The sequence below is a fragment of the Leopardus geoffroyi genome, chromosome D3, assembly GCF_018350155.1.
Source record: "Leopardus geoffroyi isolate Oge1 chromosome D3, O.geoffroyi_Oge1_pat1.0, whole genome shotgun sequence".
NCBI classification, from domain to species: domain Eukaryota; kingdom Metazoa; phylum Chordata; class Mammalia; order Carnivora; family Felidae; genus Leopardus; species Leopardus geoffroyi.
Genome location: NC_059339.1, coordinates 7,759,201 through 7,779,012, shown reverse-complemented (window position 1 = coordinate 7,779,012; position 19,812 = coordinate 7,759,201). Strand labels below are relative to the sequence as shown.

Here is a 19,812-nt window from a genome sequence, read left to right as displayed (position 1 = left end):
GGCTCAGATATGGGGCTCAAACTCACGAACTGTGAGATCATGCCTGAGCCCAAAGCAGGAATCAGATACTTAACGGACTGAGCCACCCAGGTGCCCCATGATGGGTATTTTTCTGTGTCAATACAGAGAAGGCTATCTCTTCATTTTTAGTAACTACTAAGTATCTCATTGTATGAAAATGTCTCTTGCTGTCTTAGCATTACACACAGCTCCCAGCATGATGCCACCATTCCAACAAGTATCTATTGAGTGCCCACTGCATGCTTAGGAAAGCTCTAGAAGTTTCTAGTCTAATTGGTGCTTAGCTGGGTCTTCAGATAACCTGCTCCCATTGTATTCTGGATAAGGGATATAGTGGGTTCAGGCTGAGTGTGTGTGTGTGTGTGTGTGTGTGTGTGTGTGTGTGTGTGTGTGTGTGTGTTGGGAATGGGAGGGGGTTGCCCTTTGGGCAGTGAAGACCCCTGGGTCTGCACAGAGCTGGTGCGCCGTCCTGCAGGCTCTGAGCCTGGTGCTGTGCTCCCCCTGCAGGCTGTGTCCAGTTCCTGCAATATTATTACCAGAGGGGCTGCCTCTACAGGCTGCGGGCTCTGGGAGAGAGGAATCATCTGGACCTCACGGTGGGTAAGTAGCCCAGCCTGGGGGTAGGTAGACGAGTACTGGCCCCTCCTTGCTCCCCCAGACCTCACCCCTAATTTCCTACACTGGGAGCACAGACCAATAAAAACATAGTAAGACCTACCACACACAAAACCAGGGCTGCTGGCCTCTTGCCTAAATTGCTTTTCATAATTCATCATGGATTCTGTTTCAGCTGACAAGCTTGAGGCCAGCTGTGTGCCAGGCCTTGATGCATGCTTCTGTGTTACCAAGTGTCTATTTCTTTTAATCTGTGTTTTATATTATAATGCTAGCCTAGTGTTGTGCATGTATAATTTGTGTATAATATACCTACATATAAATATATATAGACACATATACGTATATACATTGGGAAGGTGTGCTTAATTTTTAAAATTTTTTTAAAATTCTCTTTTAATGTTTATTTTTGAGAGAGAGAGAGAGAGTGGGGGAGAGGCAGAGAGAGAGGGGGGACAAGAATCTGAAGCAGGCTCCAGGCTTTGAGCTGTCACCACAGAACCTGACACAGGGCTTGAACTCATGAACCATGAGATCATGACCTGAGCCGAAGTCGGATGCTTAACCGACTGGGCTACCCAGGCGCTTCTTTTTTTTTTTTTTAACTCATGGGGCGATTGCCCAGTCAGAAGAGCTTGAGAACTCTTGTTTCAACTTTCACAGGAAACTCATAAAATTCTGCCATCTTTTGAGATGGTCATTTTCGTTGAATTACTCTGCAACGTAGGCCCTACTTTGTCAGGACTCAGTTGAAGTGATGCATGCAAAAGTCCATTATAAAATGCAAAATTCTGTGCAAATTAAAGAACTTATTAAAACACAGTGCCTGTCATGTCAGCTTTCTGCAAGTGTCATCCAGCTCTAGGAGTTCTTGGTGACTTGAGGCCTGTGAGCAGTCAGGCCTGGTGTCAGGTGTTCTGCATGTTCTCTGGGTGATTTTCATAGCTGAGTGCTCACCCATCCACGAGAGGAGAGGGCTGTCCTCCCTGCCCCGTGTGGCTAGTCTCAGGGTGACTGGTGTGGCTAGGCCGCAGGCGCCTGGTGGGGCTGTGGGAGCAACTGAACCCTCTCACATGGGCCCTTGGCTTCCTCCTTCCTCTCCACAGAAGGGTTCCAGTCCTGGATGTGGCGGGGCCTCACCTTCCTCCTGCCTTTCCTGTTCTGTGGCCATGTGAGTCCCCCTGGAGTTTGTGGGTGTCCCCTGCTCTGGGCTGACCCTGGGAACGGGAGGTCTTCAGGCCTCTCCCACATTCACCAGCCATCCCCAGGCTGGGCCCTACAGGGTCCTGGGATGCCAAAGGCAAGAGACAGAAGTGGCTCTCAGCACCAGCATGCTGATTCCCACATCTTCAGGCTGTTCTGGTGTAGGGTGGCCCCAGTTTCATTTTGGGGGGGTTCTCAGTGTCTTGGGATAGGTGATACCAGAACCTTGGGGGAGCCTGGCCCATTCCCTGGGGTTCCCCATGTGGGACTCCAGGGGAGTCTGTTGGGGCAAGCGGCGCCTGCCTCCCTCTCTCCAGTTCTGGCAGCTCTACAATGCCGTCACGTTGTTTGAGCTCTCCAGCCACGAGGAATGCAGAGAATGGCAGGTATGGGGTGTGTGTGTGTGTGCGTGTGCGTGTGTGTTGGTGGGTGGCAGAGGGTGTCCTGCAGAAGGCTGGGCCAGCTTGGAGAGAATTCTTTCCTCAGCTACCCCTTGATTCCCCACCATGGGGCCCTGTGCTCAGAGCTCCCTGCTACTGGGGCCTGGGAGACTGGGAGGGAACTCAGGAAGCCGTGGAACCCCTAAGTGGTCTGAGAGCCCTATTGAATGCTATGGGTGGGGAGGGGAGGGGGCAAGAGAGAAGCCATCTCCAACCCTCCGTGACCCTGAAGATTCACAGCCTTCACACAGTTGGCCCAGATCTCTGCTTTCTGCTGGTGGAACCCTGCAGTTTTCTGGCAGCTTACGCTAAGGGGGTCGCGAGGTCATGGAGGCAGAGTGGGCATCTCAGCCGGGAGCCGATCTGAGCTGGCTCAACCTTTTCCTCCTTTCCCCTCCCCTGTGCTGGGCCTTCCCCTATCTTCCCGCACGCCCCTGCCCCTGCCCAGGTGTTCGTGTTGGCGCTCACTTTCCTCGTCCTCTTCCTTGGCAATTTCCTGACCACACTCAAAGTCGTGCACGCGAAACTTCAGAAGAACAGAAACAAAGGGAAGAAGCTGTGAGCCAAGGGACCTGTGCACCCCCAGCCCCTGGGGTTCAAGACTGCAGGGGGTTCCAGCTGGCACCTGGCTGCACCTGATTTCCTCCCCACAGTGTCCTTGGCCACTGCAGCAGCCACCTCAGGGGCCAGCGCATCACTGGTAGAAGGGCCAAGGCCCTGGTCCCCGGTGGACAAGAGGAATGTGGCCCCTGCCCGTCTGCACAATGTTAGCCTGCTCAGCCTCCCTATTTATGACATATTTAACACGGGGTCCTCCCGACTGCCCTAGAATCCGCAGTCTTCCCTCACTGCCCTCTCACGGCTGAGACTGGGTCAGTCTTCCTGGGCGGGGGCCTAAAGCCTCAGGGAGCCCCTCAGGTTGGGGTTTGGATGTGCCTCGCTGGAGTGCCGACCTGCTACTTACTGAGTCCCCAGCAGGTGGAAGGAAACCCCTCGGCGTCCTGTGGAGCCTCCCTCCCCGGGGCAAACCGGCAAACCGCTTCCGCTGTAAGCTCTCCCGGCCTCCGCTACTCCGTGGTGGGGTATTTAAGTTCTCAGAGAATCACTGTCTGTCTGTGCCTGGTGCTCTTTGTGCTTCCTCTCCCTCCTGCTGGCCACCTGGGGAGAGGTGCCCTGCCTCCCCCAGGGCCTGGTCCCTGGGGTGGGCCTGAGGCGAGGGGGTTGCTGCTACCACCAGAGGGCGCCCCAGCCTTGGCATCACTTGGGTGGTTTGAGATAGTTTGGTGTTGGGTTTTTTTGAATTTGAAAGTTTGGCTTCCTGACCCCCACCCCTCAGCCCACATTCCTGAATTCTTGCAGTGAGTGGGACCCTTACTTTCAGCGCTGGCTGGGACCTAAGCCATCACAGAGCTCACCCACCCTCCCCCTCAGGTTCTAGAATGTTGGTGGGGAGAGTCTGAGCAGGCTCACTTCTGGGAGGTGGCACTTGGAAGCCAGGACAAGTCCGCTGGTCACCTTGTGTCGGATTCTGTACTTGAATGCTTGTGGGGAGGATGAAGAAGCTAGCAAGTTTGGTTGAATGTTCAGCGCCTTCTCCCACACGCGAGCCTCAGCTGCCTTTAACTATTTCCCTACAAATCCCCTCTGACCAGAGTTCAGGGCTGGCATCCACAGTCATGCTTTGGCTCTCAGAGGAGTTTAAGCTTCTTTTTTAATTGTTACATTTTTAAAATATGAAATTTCCCCTCCACCCCAGTAAGAGTCCACATAAAAACCCAGATTTCTTCTTTCCCTAGAAAAATGGAAAGATCTGTCAACATTCCCACAGGGCAGTTCTTGGCTGGGCTGAGCTGCCTGCCTAGGATGGGGTGCTTGCTTTCTAGTATGCCACAGATCCACCACTCCCTTTTGTACCTGTCCTGTTTCACTCGTTTGCACCTCCCATCTGGCCCTAAGGCACTTGAGTTTTCCCTAGACTAGGAGTTGGTAAACTTTTTCTGTAAAGGGCCAGATGGTAAGTAAATATATGAGGGCCAGATAATCTGTTACAACTACCTTAGCCTGCAGTTGTAGGGCAAAAGCAGCTAATGCATACATAAATGAGTGTGGCTGTGTCCCAACAAAACTTTATTTACAAAAACAGGCAGCTGCCAGATTTGGTCTACAGACTATACGGTTTGTGGACCTCCGTCCTATATCATTTGTCCATGAGGCCTTGGATTGACGACGCTCTTGACTCCCCAGGTCATGGCAGGGCCTTGGGGAACCTGTGTGAGGTGGGTGGAATACAGAAGTCTCTTTCCCTAGCAATTGACTTCAGAGAGGCTCAGGCTTAGTGAGGCTGAGGCAGGAGATCCCAGGGAGGGCAGGAGGCACCTGAAGCCGTTATGCCGCGTTCAGTAAGGCTGACTCTTGGCTCACTCAGGAAGCAAGCAGCTCTCAATCTGTGGGGCATTAGAATCACCTGGGGCACTTGTTTAAAAGCTCCCGGAAGTGACTGCAGACCTTCCAGGAGGAGGTTCAGTGGATCTGCAGCTGGGGGTTAAGTGTGTTTTCACAGGAGGTCAAGGGGGTCTCAGCTCCAGAACTCCACATCCTGGCAGAAGTGGAGGCTGTGAGGGACAGAGGAAACTTGATGATTATTAAAATGAGCCAGTGCCGTCCTTTTGCAGATAGGGAGATAGTCCACAGAGAGGAGTGACTTGCCCAAGGTCACTTGGAGCCAATGTCACTTTCATCTCAAGTTCCTGGCACTGGGGGGTTGCAGGTGAGGAGCCCCTGAGCAGGGGTTGGATGTGTGGTCCAGGGTACTTTTTGCTTTTTGAGAGAGTTTCTTGTCCCCCTTGGGCATGTGTGCCAGCTCTGCAAAGATGGTGGCCCAGCCAAAGGCTGAGACTGGAGTCCTCTGTGGGGGGGCCGGGGCCACTGTTGGCCCCCGTGTCCGGGGCTGGTGCCTGTGTTGTCCCGATAGGCCCCTATCCCATCGTGGTCCCCGAACTCCTGGAGGAAGGAAGTGAGGAGCTGGAGAGTGCAGCCGTGCCTATCTCCAGAGCCCAGGGAGGCGGGTGACATGGGAGCAGCGGTCTTGGGGGGGGCCTTGTGGAACGCTGACGAATCCACACTTATCCACGTACCAGATGTAGTTCTTTGTTTTAAGCATAGGTTTTGAGGACCTGTTGGGTGTGCAAAGGGGGATACACGTGGCTGGGGGGAGGCCGCGTACTCCTGAGTCCTGGGGACATATGCCGGTTCCAGGTACAGAGGGACTGAGTCCAGCACCCTCACCCACCTCCATGCGGGCCACAGCTCCAGTGTGAACCCAAAGGTGAGTTCATGGTCAGAGCCGCAGCTGGGAAATAAGAGATCTCCAGAATGTTCTAAGAGTCTAACCAGAGGCTCCAGACACAAGGAGACACCCACCTCCAGGTGCCCTTGGAAAGCTGGGGATGGGGCAGGATCTCGGGGTATAATCTGGGGCTGGTGGCCTGGCCCCTGTCAGTCTTGCCCTGAGGGCTTTGTGCCCTACCCAGAAGGGTCAGAGCAGCAGGCACAACCGGTGTTGTTTCTGCCGCTGTGCTTTCTTCAGAGCACTGAGGGCAACCTTGGCGGCCTCTCGGAAAACGTCCTCCACATTCTCCCGAAACTTGGCAGAACATTCTAGGTAGAGGGCGGCTCGGATCTGTTCGCAGGCGCTCTGACCCTGGGTGGGCGGGAGGGGCTGGCATTAGATGAGGGGCCTGGAGCATGGGGCACCTCCTGACACCCCCTCATGGATCTGGGGACTTGGATCTGGCTCTGGGGGGCCCCCCGGGGCGGGGCAGAGGTCTTGATGTGGAGCCCCCTTCTCCCTATCCCGGGCCCAGCCCCCACCAGTGTGGGTGGATGGAACATAAAGGCCTGTCTGGTGTGGCCTGAGGGCTGCAGCTGCTGAGAGAAGCGTCCTGTCCACCTTCAGGCAGAGAGGGGGCCGGATCCCGACAACTGTGTCTGCCAGGCCTCTGACGAGCTAGGGGCCTCCAGACACAAAGGGCTTCCTACTTGCCTCTCTCCTCTTCTCCAGAGCACAACTAAGGAAACGGCTTGCTAGGAGAGTAAAAACTCTCTCTTCTAACATTTGCTTTTATTAATGCTTCTTTCTATTAAACTTTCTTACCAGTGTTCTTTGTGTTCCTTTTATCGTCCCGTGCCTCACCCAGAAAGCCGCAGGGTTTGGTTTTGCCCGTGACTCTCGTGGGTAGGGGAACCCTGCTTTTGAACAAGGCCTGCCTCTCCAGTTCCCTCTGGCAGACAGGACAGGATGGTGGTTAAGGACCCAGACTCCGGAGCCAGAGTGACTGGGGCAGGATCCTGGCGATACGCTGCAGGTTAGCTGTGTGGCTCTTAACCTCCACTTAACCTCTCTGGGTCTCCACTTCTCTCCCACAAAATAGGGAATGCCAACAGAACACGCCTCAGCGTTATAAGGATTAAAGGAGAAAGGGAAGAAGAGGGCGGAGAGGAGGGAAATGGAGGGGGAGAGAGGGGAGACCCCCTACCGACCTGCATGTAGGTGATGGGCTCCAGCTGGGCCGCCCTGAGCTTCCGCAGCTGCTCCTTGTCCTTCCTCAGGTCTGTCTTGCAGCCAATGAGCACCATGGGGGTCCCACGGCAGAAATGTGTGACCTCAGGGAACCACTGTGGAGGGAGAAGGCAGGCATCAGGGCTGAGGCCAGATTCGTGGTCCCCACCCCTGAGGTAGGCTGGCTGGGTCGCGGGCCTCACCTTGATGAGGACGTTTTCATAGCTGGTGGGGTTCATGACATCATAGCAGATGAGCACGAGGTGGGTGTTCTGGTAGGACAGGGGTCGCAGCCGGTCATAATCTTCCTGCCCTGAAACCGGAGGGTAGGTAGGGGTCAGGTCAGGGAGGCACCACCTCCTTGTCCACCTGACTCCCCTGTCTGGGCTCAGATGGGCAAGGGGTTGGTGACTCTGTCTCTAAGGCCTCAGTTTCCTCGTCTGCAAAACAGAGGTGGCAACCCCCGGTAGCAAAGATTACATGACACGAAACCCATGCAGTGCCCAGAACGGCCTGATTACAGGGCGCTCAGGAGAAACTGGAGAAACTTGCTAGCGATTTTGCCCGTGACCATTACCACTGCCCCCTTGCCCTGGCACCCAGGTTAGAGAGAGGCCGAATCCCTCCCCTCCCTGAAGGCTCAGGGGCTGGTGGGGCCCAGGCCACTGTGGGGCCGGGCAGGCAACCAGCACAGCTGCTGTCAAGCTCACCACACTCAGACTCACGTGGGGAGACTGAACACCCCTCCCCCAGCAGACTGAATCAGAGGCCAAGGCTGAGTGTGGCTTTTTAATGTTTTTAGTAATTTTTTCTATTGACAAGTTCAAACTTAAAAGTTGCAAAAAGGGTGCCAAGAACGCCCTCAGATCTCCAAGTGTTTACACTTTGCTCCACTTGCCCTTTCTATATGTAAACACGTGAGCCACGCCAGAGTAATGGCCGGCGTCCTGCTTCTTTGCCCCAGGATAGTGCCCCGCGGATTTTCTAAGAACGAGCACATTCTGTATCACCTCCCATAGTACAGGTATCAAACGTGAGCAACCACCACTGACACTGTTCTCTAGCCAAACCCACAGGCTGTACTCAGGTGTCACCAGTGATGTCCCGTAGGGGGGTTGCCGTGGTCCAGAAGCAGGCCCAGGGTTATGCCCTGCACTTGGTCACCATATGCCCTAGCGTTCTTAAAGGCACGAAGGTGACCTCCTTCCATTACCTGGGACGCAGAGGCCCAGGAATCCCCTGCCCCTACCCCGGCGAGGCGCCAGCCTACCCTCTGGCTCCCTCCCTGCCAAAGTTGGCCTTTCCACTGAAGGCGGACAGACCACATCCTGCTCCCGCCCCCCCTCCCCCCAAGCTGCTGCCAGGATACTGCCACCTTCTCCCTTCCCACTGGTTCTCCCTCAATCCAGGACCCCTGAGGGCGTGCAGTGAACGGCAGCCACAGCTATGACAGTGGCTGGGCCAGGAGGACTCCATGCAGCCATTCAGCCCGAGTCCCCCCAACACAGTCAGGGCCCGGCCGACTCAGATTCTTCTGTCCTTATCACCACAAAGCTGGAGAAGTCCTTGTACAATGGTGGGAAACAGGCCAGGATGCTGCTTCAGCTCATCTCCAAACTGTCCCCTCTCCTAATCTTTGTCCATGTCCTTCTAGACCTGTGCTGTCCCATGGGGTAGTCACTAGCCCCATGTGGCTATTTAAGTTAATTAACATTAAAAATTCAGGTTCTCCATTGCACTAGCTACATTTCAAGTGATTCATCGCCACACAGGGCTAGCGGCTGCCGTAAACGGGCAGCTCAGGTGCAGGACCTGTATCACTGAAGAAAAGTTCTGTTGGGTAGCATGGCACCATCCAAGCCACAGCTGGTCGCCCATGATCTCCTGCTGCCTCTTAACAATCCACTCTCCCTCCACCCAGCAGCTGGATGAATCTAAAACACGAGTGAAATCCTGCCTCTCTCCCCTCAAAGGAAAAACATCTTCAATAGGGGCACCTGCATGGCTCAGTCAGTGAAGTGTCTAACTTTTCGGTCTTGGCTGAGGCCACGTTCTCACAGCTCGTGAGTCCCAGTCCTGAGTCTGCACGGAGCCAGCTTGGGATTCTCTCTCTCCCTGCCCTTCCCCTGCTCACTCTGTCTCTCTCTCTCAAAATGAATAAACTTAAAAAATATATATCTTCAATAGCTCTCTATTGCCTTTTGTACTAAATCCAAACATCTCCCAGGGGTCCACATGACCTGCACCCACGGACCCTGACCTTATCTCCCCCCTCCTCCCCCACCCACTGTTTCCAAACCCACCAAGCTCTGGTGCCTCAGAGCCTTTGTACTTGCTGTCTTCCCACACCTGGAATGCTTTAAAAAATTTTTTTTTTCACATTTTCTTTTTAGCATTATTTAAAAATATTCAGACTGACAGTCCACGTTATTTCCTTTTCTAGGATAATTGTCTCCTCTCTACTTCTTCACATTGATACCCCCTTGTGCTTTCTATGCTTTTTATTATTTTTTTTAATGTTTATTTTTGAGAGTGCAAGCGGGGGAGGGGCAGAGAGAGGGTCATAGAGGATCCTAAGCGGGCTCTACGCTGACAGTAGTGAGCCCAATGGGGGGCTCAAACTCATGAACCACAAGATCATGACCTGAGCCAAAGTTGGATACTCAACTGTCCGAGCCACCCAGGTGCCCCACTTTTTTTTTTTTTTTTAATGTTTTTTATTTATTTTGAGAGACAGTGCAGGGGAGGGGCAGAGAGAGGGAGAAAGAGAATCCCAAGCAGGCTCCGCACTGTCACTGCTCAACTTCATGAACCGTGAAATCATGACCTGAGCCAAAATCAAGAGTCCGGACGCTTAGCACGCTGAGGCACCCAGACACCCTGCTTTATACACTTCTTAGAGTGCTTTTGCCTAGGGACAGTTAAGAAATCCTTACAGCCACCACCCGATATGCTAGTCAAGAAGTTAAGAATGCTCCCATGTACACTGAGCTCAAAGAAGTGACCTGCCCGAGGTCATCAGTGAGCCAGGCAGGACGCAACCCCAGTTTATCAAGTTCTGGGTCAAGCATTCCTTCTGGTGATACCAGCAAGGCTCTATTCTGCTTTGCATTGTGCAAAAATAGGTTCTGGTCCTCCATGATTTAATGATGTTTCCTAATTCTGGCATAACATACATATCCATTCCCTGTTAGAAATATGGCAGGAGTAGGGGCACCTGGATGGCTCAGTCGGTTAAGCGTCCGACTTCGGCTCAGGTCATGATCTCGCGGTTCCTGAGTTCGAGCCCCACGTCGGGTTCTGTGCTGACAGCTCAGAGCCTGGAGCCCGCTTTGGATCCTTGTCTCCCTCTCTTCTGCCCCTCCCCCACTTACATTCTGTCTCTCAAAAAAAAATAAACATTAAAAAAAAAAAATAGGGCCGGAGTGGACAAGTAGTTGTAAAACAGGCCTCTTGTGCTCCAACGGCTTCCCTCATCCTGACTGGCTGGCCCCTCAAGAGAGGCTGTCCCTCGTCTCTCGCCACACAGAGTCTCCCCCACCCTGGGTGTCCACAATCCGTGCTCAGACACTGGTTTACTGCCTGTCTCCCCATGGACTGTAAGCACCCTGGGGGCAGGGACCATGTCTGTCCTCACAAATAACCCCTGGCGCCCGGCAGGCGTCAAGACTGGCTGGTTGTTGGCTGATGCTGTTCAGCTCTTGTCAGATGCAGCAGAGACCAGGGCCGGGACGTGTCAGGGGGTTTAGCAATTACGGCCTGTGAGGATTTCAGCAGAGCTGATAAGGGCAGAAGTCGGGCAGCCGTGGGTTGAAGGAGGAAGCCAGACCTAGCCTGCTCCCCTTTGGGGGCCTCTGCCCTTGCTGTTTCTAGAAGGTTCTTCCCCAGGTAGCAGCAAGGCTTGCTCCCTCCTTTCCTTCGGGTCTCTGCAGAAATGTCACCTCCTCGGGGGCAGCTTTCCTGACTGCTCAGAGACAAAGCCTTCGACCCAGTCTGTCCCATGTCCGACCATGGCTTTATTATTCTTCTGAGTACGTATCACTACCTGACGTTTGGTTTGGGTTTGGCTTTGTCTCCCCACCATGAGCACACTTGCCCCTGAGGACAGGGGCCATCTCTGTCATCCCCTGGGATGCAGGCGCACGCAATAAATGTGTGGTGAGTGAACGAATGAATGAGTGGGTGAGTAGGTGTAACGATAATCTCCCCGGCTGTCAGCAAGGGCATTTCACCTCGATCACCTGTGTTAATTTAAGCAGCCACCCTGGGAGGTAAGCTGGGCGGAGAAAGTTCTTCCTGTTAGGAGCCCATGTGGCTGGGGGGGGGGGGGGGGCTTTTGCAAGGTCATAGACAGGTTCCCTGTGAGCTGGAGAGCCAGCTCAGTCCCTAACTCCAAGGTCAGCTGCCTGCCGCGCTGCTCGAAAATGGCCAAAAATTCTCTCAGGGAGCCTTCCCCAAGATCCCGACTGGGAATTGACCTCTGGACCTTGTTTCCTCACAGAGGGTCTCCTGACCTGTGAAACAACACATCTCGGCAGTGCTCACTCATGATGAAGGCTCGTTGTGCTCTCTCATGGCTTCATTTGAAGCCCGTGGCCTACACTATCTCATCACGATGCCAACAAGGTAGGGCTGTAGTTATCCCCATTTTAGAGATGCAAGAAAGTGTAGCACAGAGAGGTGAAGCGAGTTGCCTTAAGGTCACACAGCTAAGGGGACACTCTGTAAAAGACAGAGGACCGTAGGTGAGACTACTGGGGGTGCCTCTCTCAGTCCACTCGAGAGGGTAGGGAGCTGTCTTCACCCTACAAGCCCCAGGCCCGACCAAATAAGGCAAAGACTGCCAACACAGGTATCTCAAGAGAGAGGGGTTCTGGGAGGGGATGGGCAGCCAGCCCAGCTTCCAGCTCCCTCCTCCAGGTTGCCTTCCTGGTTTGACTGTGCCTGGCTCAACTTTCCCAAGATTCAGTGTGGACCTCCACGTGGGGACCAGGCCAACAAACGATGGACTCCCGCGTGCTGTTGGCCTCACGTCCCCTCGGGAGGTGTGGAGTGTCCTGACACCTCTCCTCTATGAGTCAGGAGAGCCAGGCTACACTCCGACTCTCATTCCGTGACTCGGGTGCCTTCCCTCCCTGGACCTCAGTTTCCTTATCTGGCAAAGGGGGTGATAACCCTGCCCCTGATACTGGAAATAAAGGACTGGGAGGCTAAGCAATGTCGCACAAAGGGGAAGGACTGTTACTATGGTTACTATTGAACCAGAAACTTCTGGAGGGGGAGGCTGGGCAAGGGGTTCTAGCCCTGGATCTTTGGACCCACAAGTTTTAGGGGGCCCTCCAGCCACAAGGCGATACTAATACCCTCCCCATCTACCCACACTGATGCCAGGGCTTAAAGGGGCCAAGTCACCTGTCCAGAGGCACACCGGGCTTCCACTCTGGCCTCTGCAGATGAGCTTGCACGGAGTCACGTGCAAAAGGATGCATTTGTTTCTGAAGAGGAAAGGTCCTCTGGGCCCCAGCTCCCCTTGAAGTGGCCCATCTTCCTGAAGCTGGCAGTGCAGTGGGGTGGGGAGGAAGTGAGGCTCTCGCCTAGCACGAGGGTATTTCCTTTGTGGGAAGGAGCTTTGCTGTGTCAGTCATCTCTGCAGGGGCAGGGATCTCTAAGGCCTGGAGCCCGGTTGAGGAGAGAGGGTGTCACTGGGCCACAGTGGTCCCCAAATATTCTGGACCTACCAGAGCAGGTGGTTCCCAGCTCCAGCCAGGACGTCGGTCAGGGGAGGGGCGCAGGCAGCATGAGAAGGGGAAGCTGCCAGAAGAGGAACCTGTGTATTGCTACTGGGGCCCGCCCACCTGTGCTTCCTCCCCAGGCAGGAGGAGCCCGGCCGGGGGCAGCCCCAGCCTGGAGCTGAGGCCACATTCTGACTGGCCCTTGGCTTCAGCTCTTCAAGCCTCCAGGGCTCCTCGCCCCTAGATACCCCTCTTGTCCCCGATTCCCTGTCTCACAACTCCTTTGCCCCCAACTTTTCCTATTGTTGCCATCTCAGGCTGGGAAGGGGACCACAGCCCCCCACCTCCCCGGGCAACCCCCATTCCATTGTGACACCCTCACCCTGGGGCCCACCCCAAGGCCCACATAGCTCCATCTCTAGTTGGTGTCTTAACAGCCCACCTTGTCCCCACCTCCCTTCTGTCCAGGAAACTTCAGACCACACCACAGCTTCCTGCCTCTGACAGTGTCAGGGTGGGGTGGGGGGTGGGGGCAGGGGAGCCCGCCTCCCCTTCACCTGTCAGCACTAAGAGCTCCACCTCCCCTCAAACACCCTCAAGCCACTGTGTCTGTATCTGCTTCCGCAGGATGGAGACGCACAGCCAGACTGGCCTCCCCTGTGGCCAAGGTCCTGGGTGTGGAGAAATTCAGCCTCTCAGAGGCCACCCCGAGCCCACAGCTCTGGCTGATCAACCAGTGGTTGGTCAGAAAGACGCTACTCTGCACTCCCCTCCACCGCCCCACCATAGGGTTTAGCTCATCAGGTTCCAGAACCTTCTACAATAACTTTTACTAGACTCATCTCCAGTATAGTCATTCCCTTCACGCCCTTAGTCTCTATCTTTCTCTAGTAGGTCACCTGGCCACCCTTTTCTGCTGTTTATTTTTGATATCCATCTACCCCACAGGTAGAGAGGATCTCACTGCCTTTATTACACAGGACCTTCTCCAAGGGTGTCTCTGAATCCAGATTTATTCTTTCTATTCTTTTTTTTTTTTTTTTTTCCAATGCTTATAAATTTTTGAGAGAGAGAGAAAGAGCACGAGCAGTGGAGGGGCAGAGAGAGAGGGAGACACAGAATCTGAAGCAGGCTCCAGGCTCTAAGCTGTCAGCACAAGAGCCCGATGCGGGGCTCGCTTCACCAAATGATCCACCCAGGCGCTCCTCAGATTTATTCTTCATTCATTCCATAAGCGCTGTGCTGGGCGCTTGGTGTGTAGAAAAGGAATGACCCAGTCTCTCCTTCATGTTCCTCGCAACAGGGCTTCCTGGATCACGGTAGGACACCCTTGAAGAAACACACATGTTTCTTTCTCCCTGAGTATTCCTCCTTGGGCCGTCCTGCTGACTCTGAAGCCATTCTACTCCCCCGGGACTCCACTGAGAGGTTCAAACCCCAGCTCTGTTCTTCTGCTGCTTGGGAGAACCTTGCTGGGAGGGCAGGGCGGGGGCCAGCACAGATCTCTGCAGGCCACAGATTCAGAACAGGTTGGGTTTGGGTCTGAGCCTGAATGATGGTGGTGTGGGGGTGGTGGTGCTTAAAAACTCACAACACTTAGTGAGCCCTTCCTAAGAGCCAGCCCCTGTGTTATACATCACATGAATCTAATTTACTCCTCAAGACTGTTTTAGCCCTGATTACAGAGGAGGAACCTGAGGTCCAGGTGTCCCCGATGACACACAGCCAAGGAGCCAGTGTCAACAAAGCCCAGGTCTGATTCCAAAGCATGTGGCAGGAAGATCGTCGTTGCCCTGGTGGCTGCCCTGGTGCCTCTGATGACTGGGCCTGAAGCTCCGCCATCCCTCCCGCAGCACCTGTTAGCGCAAATCCTTCTTTACACCAAGCAGAAACTTCCAGAACCCCCACACCACAATCTGTCCTGACATGTTCTTTGAACATCTTTCTCTGGGCAAGACCACGATGACCAGAAGTGGTCCCTGTGTTGGGTCTGATGGGGGAGGCTTCCACGAACAGTGAACCCCAGGAATCTGATAGGAGAGGCCCTGAGGGCAGAGGAAGGAATGACCACTCCCCTCTGACTCTCCCTGCTGCACCAGCACCCCACCCACAAAGTGGGGCTAATGGACCTGCCCCTCCCTGGGTCCCCAACAGGAAGCATGTGAAACTAAAAGTGTTCCAGCCACACCATGATTTTTACTGTTCCTAGAGCTATGTCCCTGGGAATTCCTCGACAACCTTTGGCTTTCTCAGTTCACAGGGCTGGAAGCACGGCCCTGCCCTGGGGGTAGCCCTTCGGGGTCCTCGTCCAACAAGATGGGCTCCTTAGAAGCCGCCATACAGTAAAGGCTGATGAAGTCAGGAATGGAGGAGGGGTCTGGGGGCCAGACAGTCCCTTTTCTGATTCTCTCCAGGGTGGCATGAGAGATCCATTGACAGGCTTGGGGTGGGCATGTCTGGGTTTGGGCTCCGTCCTGTCCCGGGCCAGGGGAGACTTCCCCTTACACATACAAGGCTTGGCTGGCAGGGAAAAGGGCACCTGATGACATGGTTCCACACAGATCACTAAACACTGAGTCACGGAGGTTGGGTGAGGTTCTATCTGGGGATCCTGACCTTTGTCCCCCAGTGTTGGCTCAGCCCAGAGGGGGACTGAGGGCAGGATGCAAGCTCCTTGGGGGCAGACCCCCCATCCCCTCCCTGCAGCTCCCAACAACAGGGACTCTAAAAACGGACTCGGATTTGCATAAATCCACTTGCTTTAGGAGCTGCAGGTGGCAGAGAGAACCTTATTTTGGACTTACGTTCCCTATAGCTCTGTTCCTTCCTCGGTGCTTGGTTTATTCGTAGGGAACCAGGAAGACACAGAAAACTGTAGCCACAAAATCCTAGAACCACAGGCTCAGAACTGTAGACCACCGAATTCCAGAGCCGTGTATTGTAGCCTATGGAATCCCAGAAGTGTGGAACTCAGAATCAATATCCACAGGACCCTGGAGCCTCAGGACTGTCAACCACAGAATCCCGGAGTCACAGGCTCTGATCTGTAGCATGGAATATTATAGACCCGACCCAGAAATTCAGCCCACAGAATCCCAGCATCAGTGGACTCAAACCTGCAGCCCACAGAGTCTTAAAGAGACCACAGCATGCAACACATGAAATCCTGGAACCATGGGGTGCAGAAGTGATGCCCACGGTTTTCTAGAACCACAGGAGAGGAACGAAGCCGTGGGTTCCCAGCATATCAGCGCTAGGAAGGTGGCGGAGGAGCTCATGTCATTCAAAGACCCTCCTTTCAAAGGGGCGACTGAGGCCCTCTGAGCCTCCAGGGCCACCCTGCCAGCGCCCCTCCGCAGCCTTCAGGAGTGACAGGATGTCAGGGCCCAAAGAGGCTGGTGGGGGTGGGGGGATGCCCGGAGGGGGATACCCGGGCGGGGGAAACCCTTCGGACACCCGGGACCCTCGGCGCGCAGGCGCACTCACCAGCGGTATCATACAGGTTCAGGGTCACCTCCTTGCTGCCCACATTCACTCTGGCCGTGTACTTCTCGAACACGGATGGGGCGTAGTGCTGTCGGAGAAGGGGTCGGGCTGGTTCTTAAGGGGTGCGACGGAGGCCCGGGTACGGCTGCACCGCCCGCCTTCTCCCCATCCAGCTCACCTCCCCTCACTCTGATGGGCTCTGGAATTCCCGAGGAAGAGCCCCGGGGTGGCGGCTGCCTCTCCGCGCGCTGGACGCCGGGGAGCCGGGGTCCAGGCTGAAGGCCGTCCGTTGCCCCCCATGGTCCCAAGCCCATTTCCCCCGTAGCCTAACCCTCACCACCCCACCCCCACCCCCCCGGCGGGCCTCACCTCAGGGAAGGAACCCTGGCTGTACACCATGAGCAATGATGTCTTGCCGCAGCCGCCGTCACCCACGATCACAATCTTCAGCTCCTTCCTGCCCGGGTCCGGGCCCGGGGCCCCGGGGGCGTCCATAGCCGGGAGCCGGCGGCACTGGCAACAGCGCGCGGGACAGACCGCTGGGGCTGAGAGATCGGGGGCGGGGGCGGGATCCAGGGGCGGAGCTAGAGAAGCCCCTCCCACTTTGTGCAGGCATCGCCTCCGCCAGGCAGCCACCCGGGCCCACCTCCCAACCCGTTTTCCTTCTCGTTAGGATCCTAGCCCGGTGCGTTCACCTGTCATTCCCAGAGAAACTGAGGCAGCTGAGAAACAGGAGCTCAGCCTGAAGCGCGGCTCCCACTCGCTCCCCTGCACGTCACGGCGCGCCCCCCACCGGCAAGATTCGATGGTTTCCGCGGTACCTCGCTGGGCACCCCTGATTGGCAGGCTCCGCCTTCTGGCAGGGCCCCTCTGATTGGTCGACTCGGCCTCCCCCATCTGACAGAGACTCTTTGATTGGCGGACCGTTGCCCCAGCACCAGAGGTCAGGAGACTGGGTCTCCAGCTCTGGGAAAAGCCCACTCGCTTTGCCCCGCCCCAGCTGTGTGGCCTGGGGCAAGTCGGCTTCCGACCTCAGTTTCCCCACTAGGTAGGTTGGTCGAGCCAGGAAACATGCTAGCACAGGGGGCGTGCCTGCCCACCTAGCCCAGCCCTACGGGCGCCAGTGTGAGTGCAGGTTGGGTGTCGGGAAGAGCGGTTCCCCTCACCTACCCCTCCCACTTCCCTAAGAGCGCAAGGTGGGCGTCTGGCGCCCTCTGGCGGGCAGTCATCTTGGGGCGGACGGCTTGGAAGGCAGGTGAACTCCGGGAACAATTTCCTTTGGGGGTTGGCCCCAAACCACGCGGGCGGAAGCCTCTTTCTAGCAGGGGCCAGAGGCGTGAACCGAGGAAGACACCGTCGAGGAAGGGATGGGGAAAGCTAGGACAGATCTAGTTGTGAGAAGCTGGGCCCATTGATAACTTCCACCCCACCCTTAAATTTGATTTGATTAAGCGCTCTCCAGCCATTAGCCACATATCTTCAGGCCACAAGCCAGGCAGTCTCATCAATCCTCCCACGCCCCTTGATTAAAACAACTATTTATTAAGCACTATGTGCAGGATAACACGGGGGCTGCTGGCTGAGACCACCCAACCCTTCCCTCCCTGCAACAGTCTTTCGCAAAAGCCAGGCTAGTGGTCAGGAGAGGCAGGAGACCCCTGGAGCCCGTGTGCGTGCGGCAAGCAGGCATTGAAGCATGGCTAAGTGAGGGAGAGGGGTCCAACCAGCTGGGGTAGGATCTCTGGAAGGTTCCTCAGAGAGGGCTAGGCAGGACTCAGGATCTTCTTGCCCCACCCCCACCGCATCCCCGGGAAGATTCTGAATTTCCAAGTTCTCAGTAAAGACCAAGTAAATTTTACTTCAGGGAGGAAATTGCCAACCTGGCAATTTTGTTAAGTGCCCCGTCCGTTCTCAGAGGATGCAAGGCAGGTCTGACCACCAGAGGGGAGCAGCGACCGCTCGTGAGAGCTTACAAAAAAGCCTATAGCTGGGAAAAGGAGGTAAGGCCCCCCTAGTTCCACGCTATTATGTGAAAGTCCCAAGCTTTAGGCAGCCGGTCAGAGAGCCACCTGCTAGGTCAAGCACCCCCCCCCCCAAACACACACACACAAATTTACAGCAACTCATTCATTCCTTTTTTACCTCTCAAGTTTATTGAGAGGCAATTGTGTTCCTGCCTGGAGGGAGCTGTCTTAGGGGAAGCAGTCTCTTTAAGGGGTCTGGGAGATGTCAACGCTTTAGAGACCAGACCCCTGTAGGGCTCAGCGAAGGCTGAGCCTAAGCGTGGCAGTGTTGGGAGGGCAGACCAACGGGAGCAAGATGGGTACCCTGGACAAATGAACGGTGGCTGGAAAACCCCATCAGATTCTGCAGTGCCTGGGGAGTGAGGAGGGAGGCCAGACATGGTTGTCGAGGTAACCGGGGTTAGATCATGGAGGGCCTTGCTGCCAGGCTCAAGGGGCAGGGGGAGGGGTGTCAGACAGGAGACTCCTGAACAGGAGCCCAGCCAAAGCCAGGCCCTCAAGCTCTCTCTGGTGACCAGGGAGGAGCTGGGATTGGCTGGTGAGGCAGGACTGGGGGTCATCTTTCCACAGTGGCAGCTTGAGGCTGGCAGGAAAGGACCAGGTTACTATCACTCGGGGAGACGGAGGCTGGAAGAAGCCTTTGAGTGAGGGGAAGACCACTTACCTTTGCAGCCAGCCCTGGACCTGACCCTGAATCAGGGCCCCTGAAGCCTGGGGAGAGACAGGAAGGGAAGGAGAGGAGGGGCTAGGGGCAGAATGCGCTTAGGAGGGTCATCCCACTCTGAGCAAACTGTCACCTGGGAGTTAATCACACCTCCTGACTTTCCTCAAAATCCTCAGACCTCGGTTTCTATTTTCTCCACCTGAGAAACAGGGCTACAGTCCCAACTGAGGCAGATCAAATGGCTTCCACAATACAGAGGGGCAGGGGGAGGAGGAGAGGAAGAGCGAGACTTCCCGGGCCAGCCTGCAGCAAGGCACAACAGCTGACGCTGGCCCCAGACCGCCTGCCCACCCCCTGCCTGGCCAAAGGGCTGGCAGCACCCCAGCCCCACCCAGCCTGGAGTGTGTTTCAGCTGGACCCAGCTCCAGTGGTGGTGTAGGGGCTGGATCTGTACCTAAAAATACCCAGGAGCCAGGCCAGCTGCCGAGAGCTTCCTCAGAGGCAGCTGGGCCAGACCCGGCCAGCTGAGGAGCTGGGCAGGCGCACCCGCATGGGGGAACCCTGCTCCCTTACCTGTGACATGTTCTGAGGGGCCCAAGTCATTCACCTTCTATTCACCGGGAATTCCTGGAGAGGTTTAGGAGAGCAAGAAAGATTCTTTAAGTTGGTTCTTGCCATAGAGCTGATGGGCACAGAACAGAAGCTAGGGGAGCAGGCCGGCTGAGCTCAGGAGAGAATAAGGGCCAGATCCACTTGTCTTGTCAGGGCAAAGTCGGGCCAGCACAGGACAGGATGGGGAAGTTAATGACAATTCTTACAGCCTCCACTTCCCTGGCACTTCTGCACATCCTGAGAGTTCACCTCACACCCGAAGGGTCATCCACCCCAGATGAGGCAGAAAAAACTGAGCTATTCTTTGACGTCCCAGAGATGGGAGGTGGCCAGGAATGGCCTGGGAGCCCAGGACTCTGTCCAGGTCGCAGCACTTGGTGGCGCTGGTGGGGAGGTCACACTGGAACACAAAAAGCTCCCCTCACAAAGCCAGAATTAAAAACATCTCAAAAAGTCA

General features: G+C 55.5%; 2 protein-coding genes and 1 long non-coding RNA gene across 6 annotated transcripts in view; 2 read left to right on the top strand and 1 right to left on the bottom strand.

Annotated features, from left to right (window-relative positions):
• Positions 1 to 6,437, top strand: part of TMEM120B (transmembrane protein 120B) — a 44,920-nt gene extending 38,483 nt beyond the window's left edge. For 2 of the 4 annotated variants that reach the window (XM_045459707.1, XM_045459706.1), the window contains exons 9-12: positions 529 to 621; positions 1,743 to 1,807; positions 2,157 to 2,225; positions 2,728 to 6,437. In XM_045459707.1, the coding sequence (XP_045315663.1) occupies positions 529 to 621; positions 1,743 to 1,807; positions 2,157 to 2,225; positions 2,728 to 2,841 (341 nt within the window). In that variant the 3' untranslated portion in view covers positions 2,842 to 6,437. The remainder of the gene's footprint in view (positions 1 to 528; positions 622 to 1,742; positions 1,808 to 2,156; positions 2,226 to 2,727) is intronic. The other 2 variants (XM_045459705.1, XM_045459704.1) reach the window with 1 other exon arrangement.
• RHOF (ras homolog family member F, filopodia associated) lies at positions 4,390 to 16,742 on the bottom strand. The gene is made up of 5 exons (XM_045459710.1): positions 16,425 to 16,742; positions 16,056 to 16,143; positions 7,041 to 7,150; positions 6,819 to 6,953; positions 4,390 to 5,979 (listed from the first exon to the last, which is right to left on the bottom strand). Exons 1-5 carry the CDS (start codon positions 16,548 to 16,550, stop codon positions 5,815 to 5,817), a joined length of 624 nt encoding a protein of 207 aa, XP_045315666.1. The 5' UTR covers positions 16,551 to 16,742; the 3' UTR covers positions 4,390 to 5,814.
• On the top strand, positions 10,764 to 19,812 carry LOC123588557. The gene is made up of 4 exons (XR_006707903.1): positions 10,764 to 10,868; positions 11,339 to 11,463; positions 13,873 to 13,997; positions 16,729 to 19,812. It is a non-coding gene; the product is annotated as an uncharacterized LOC123588557 (long non-coding RNA).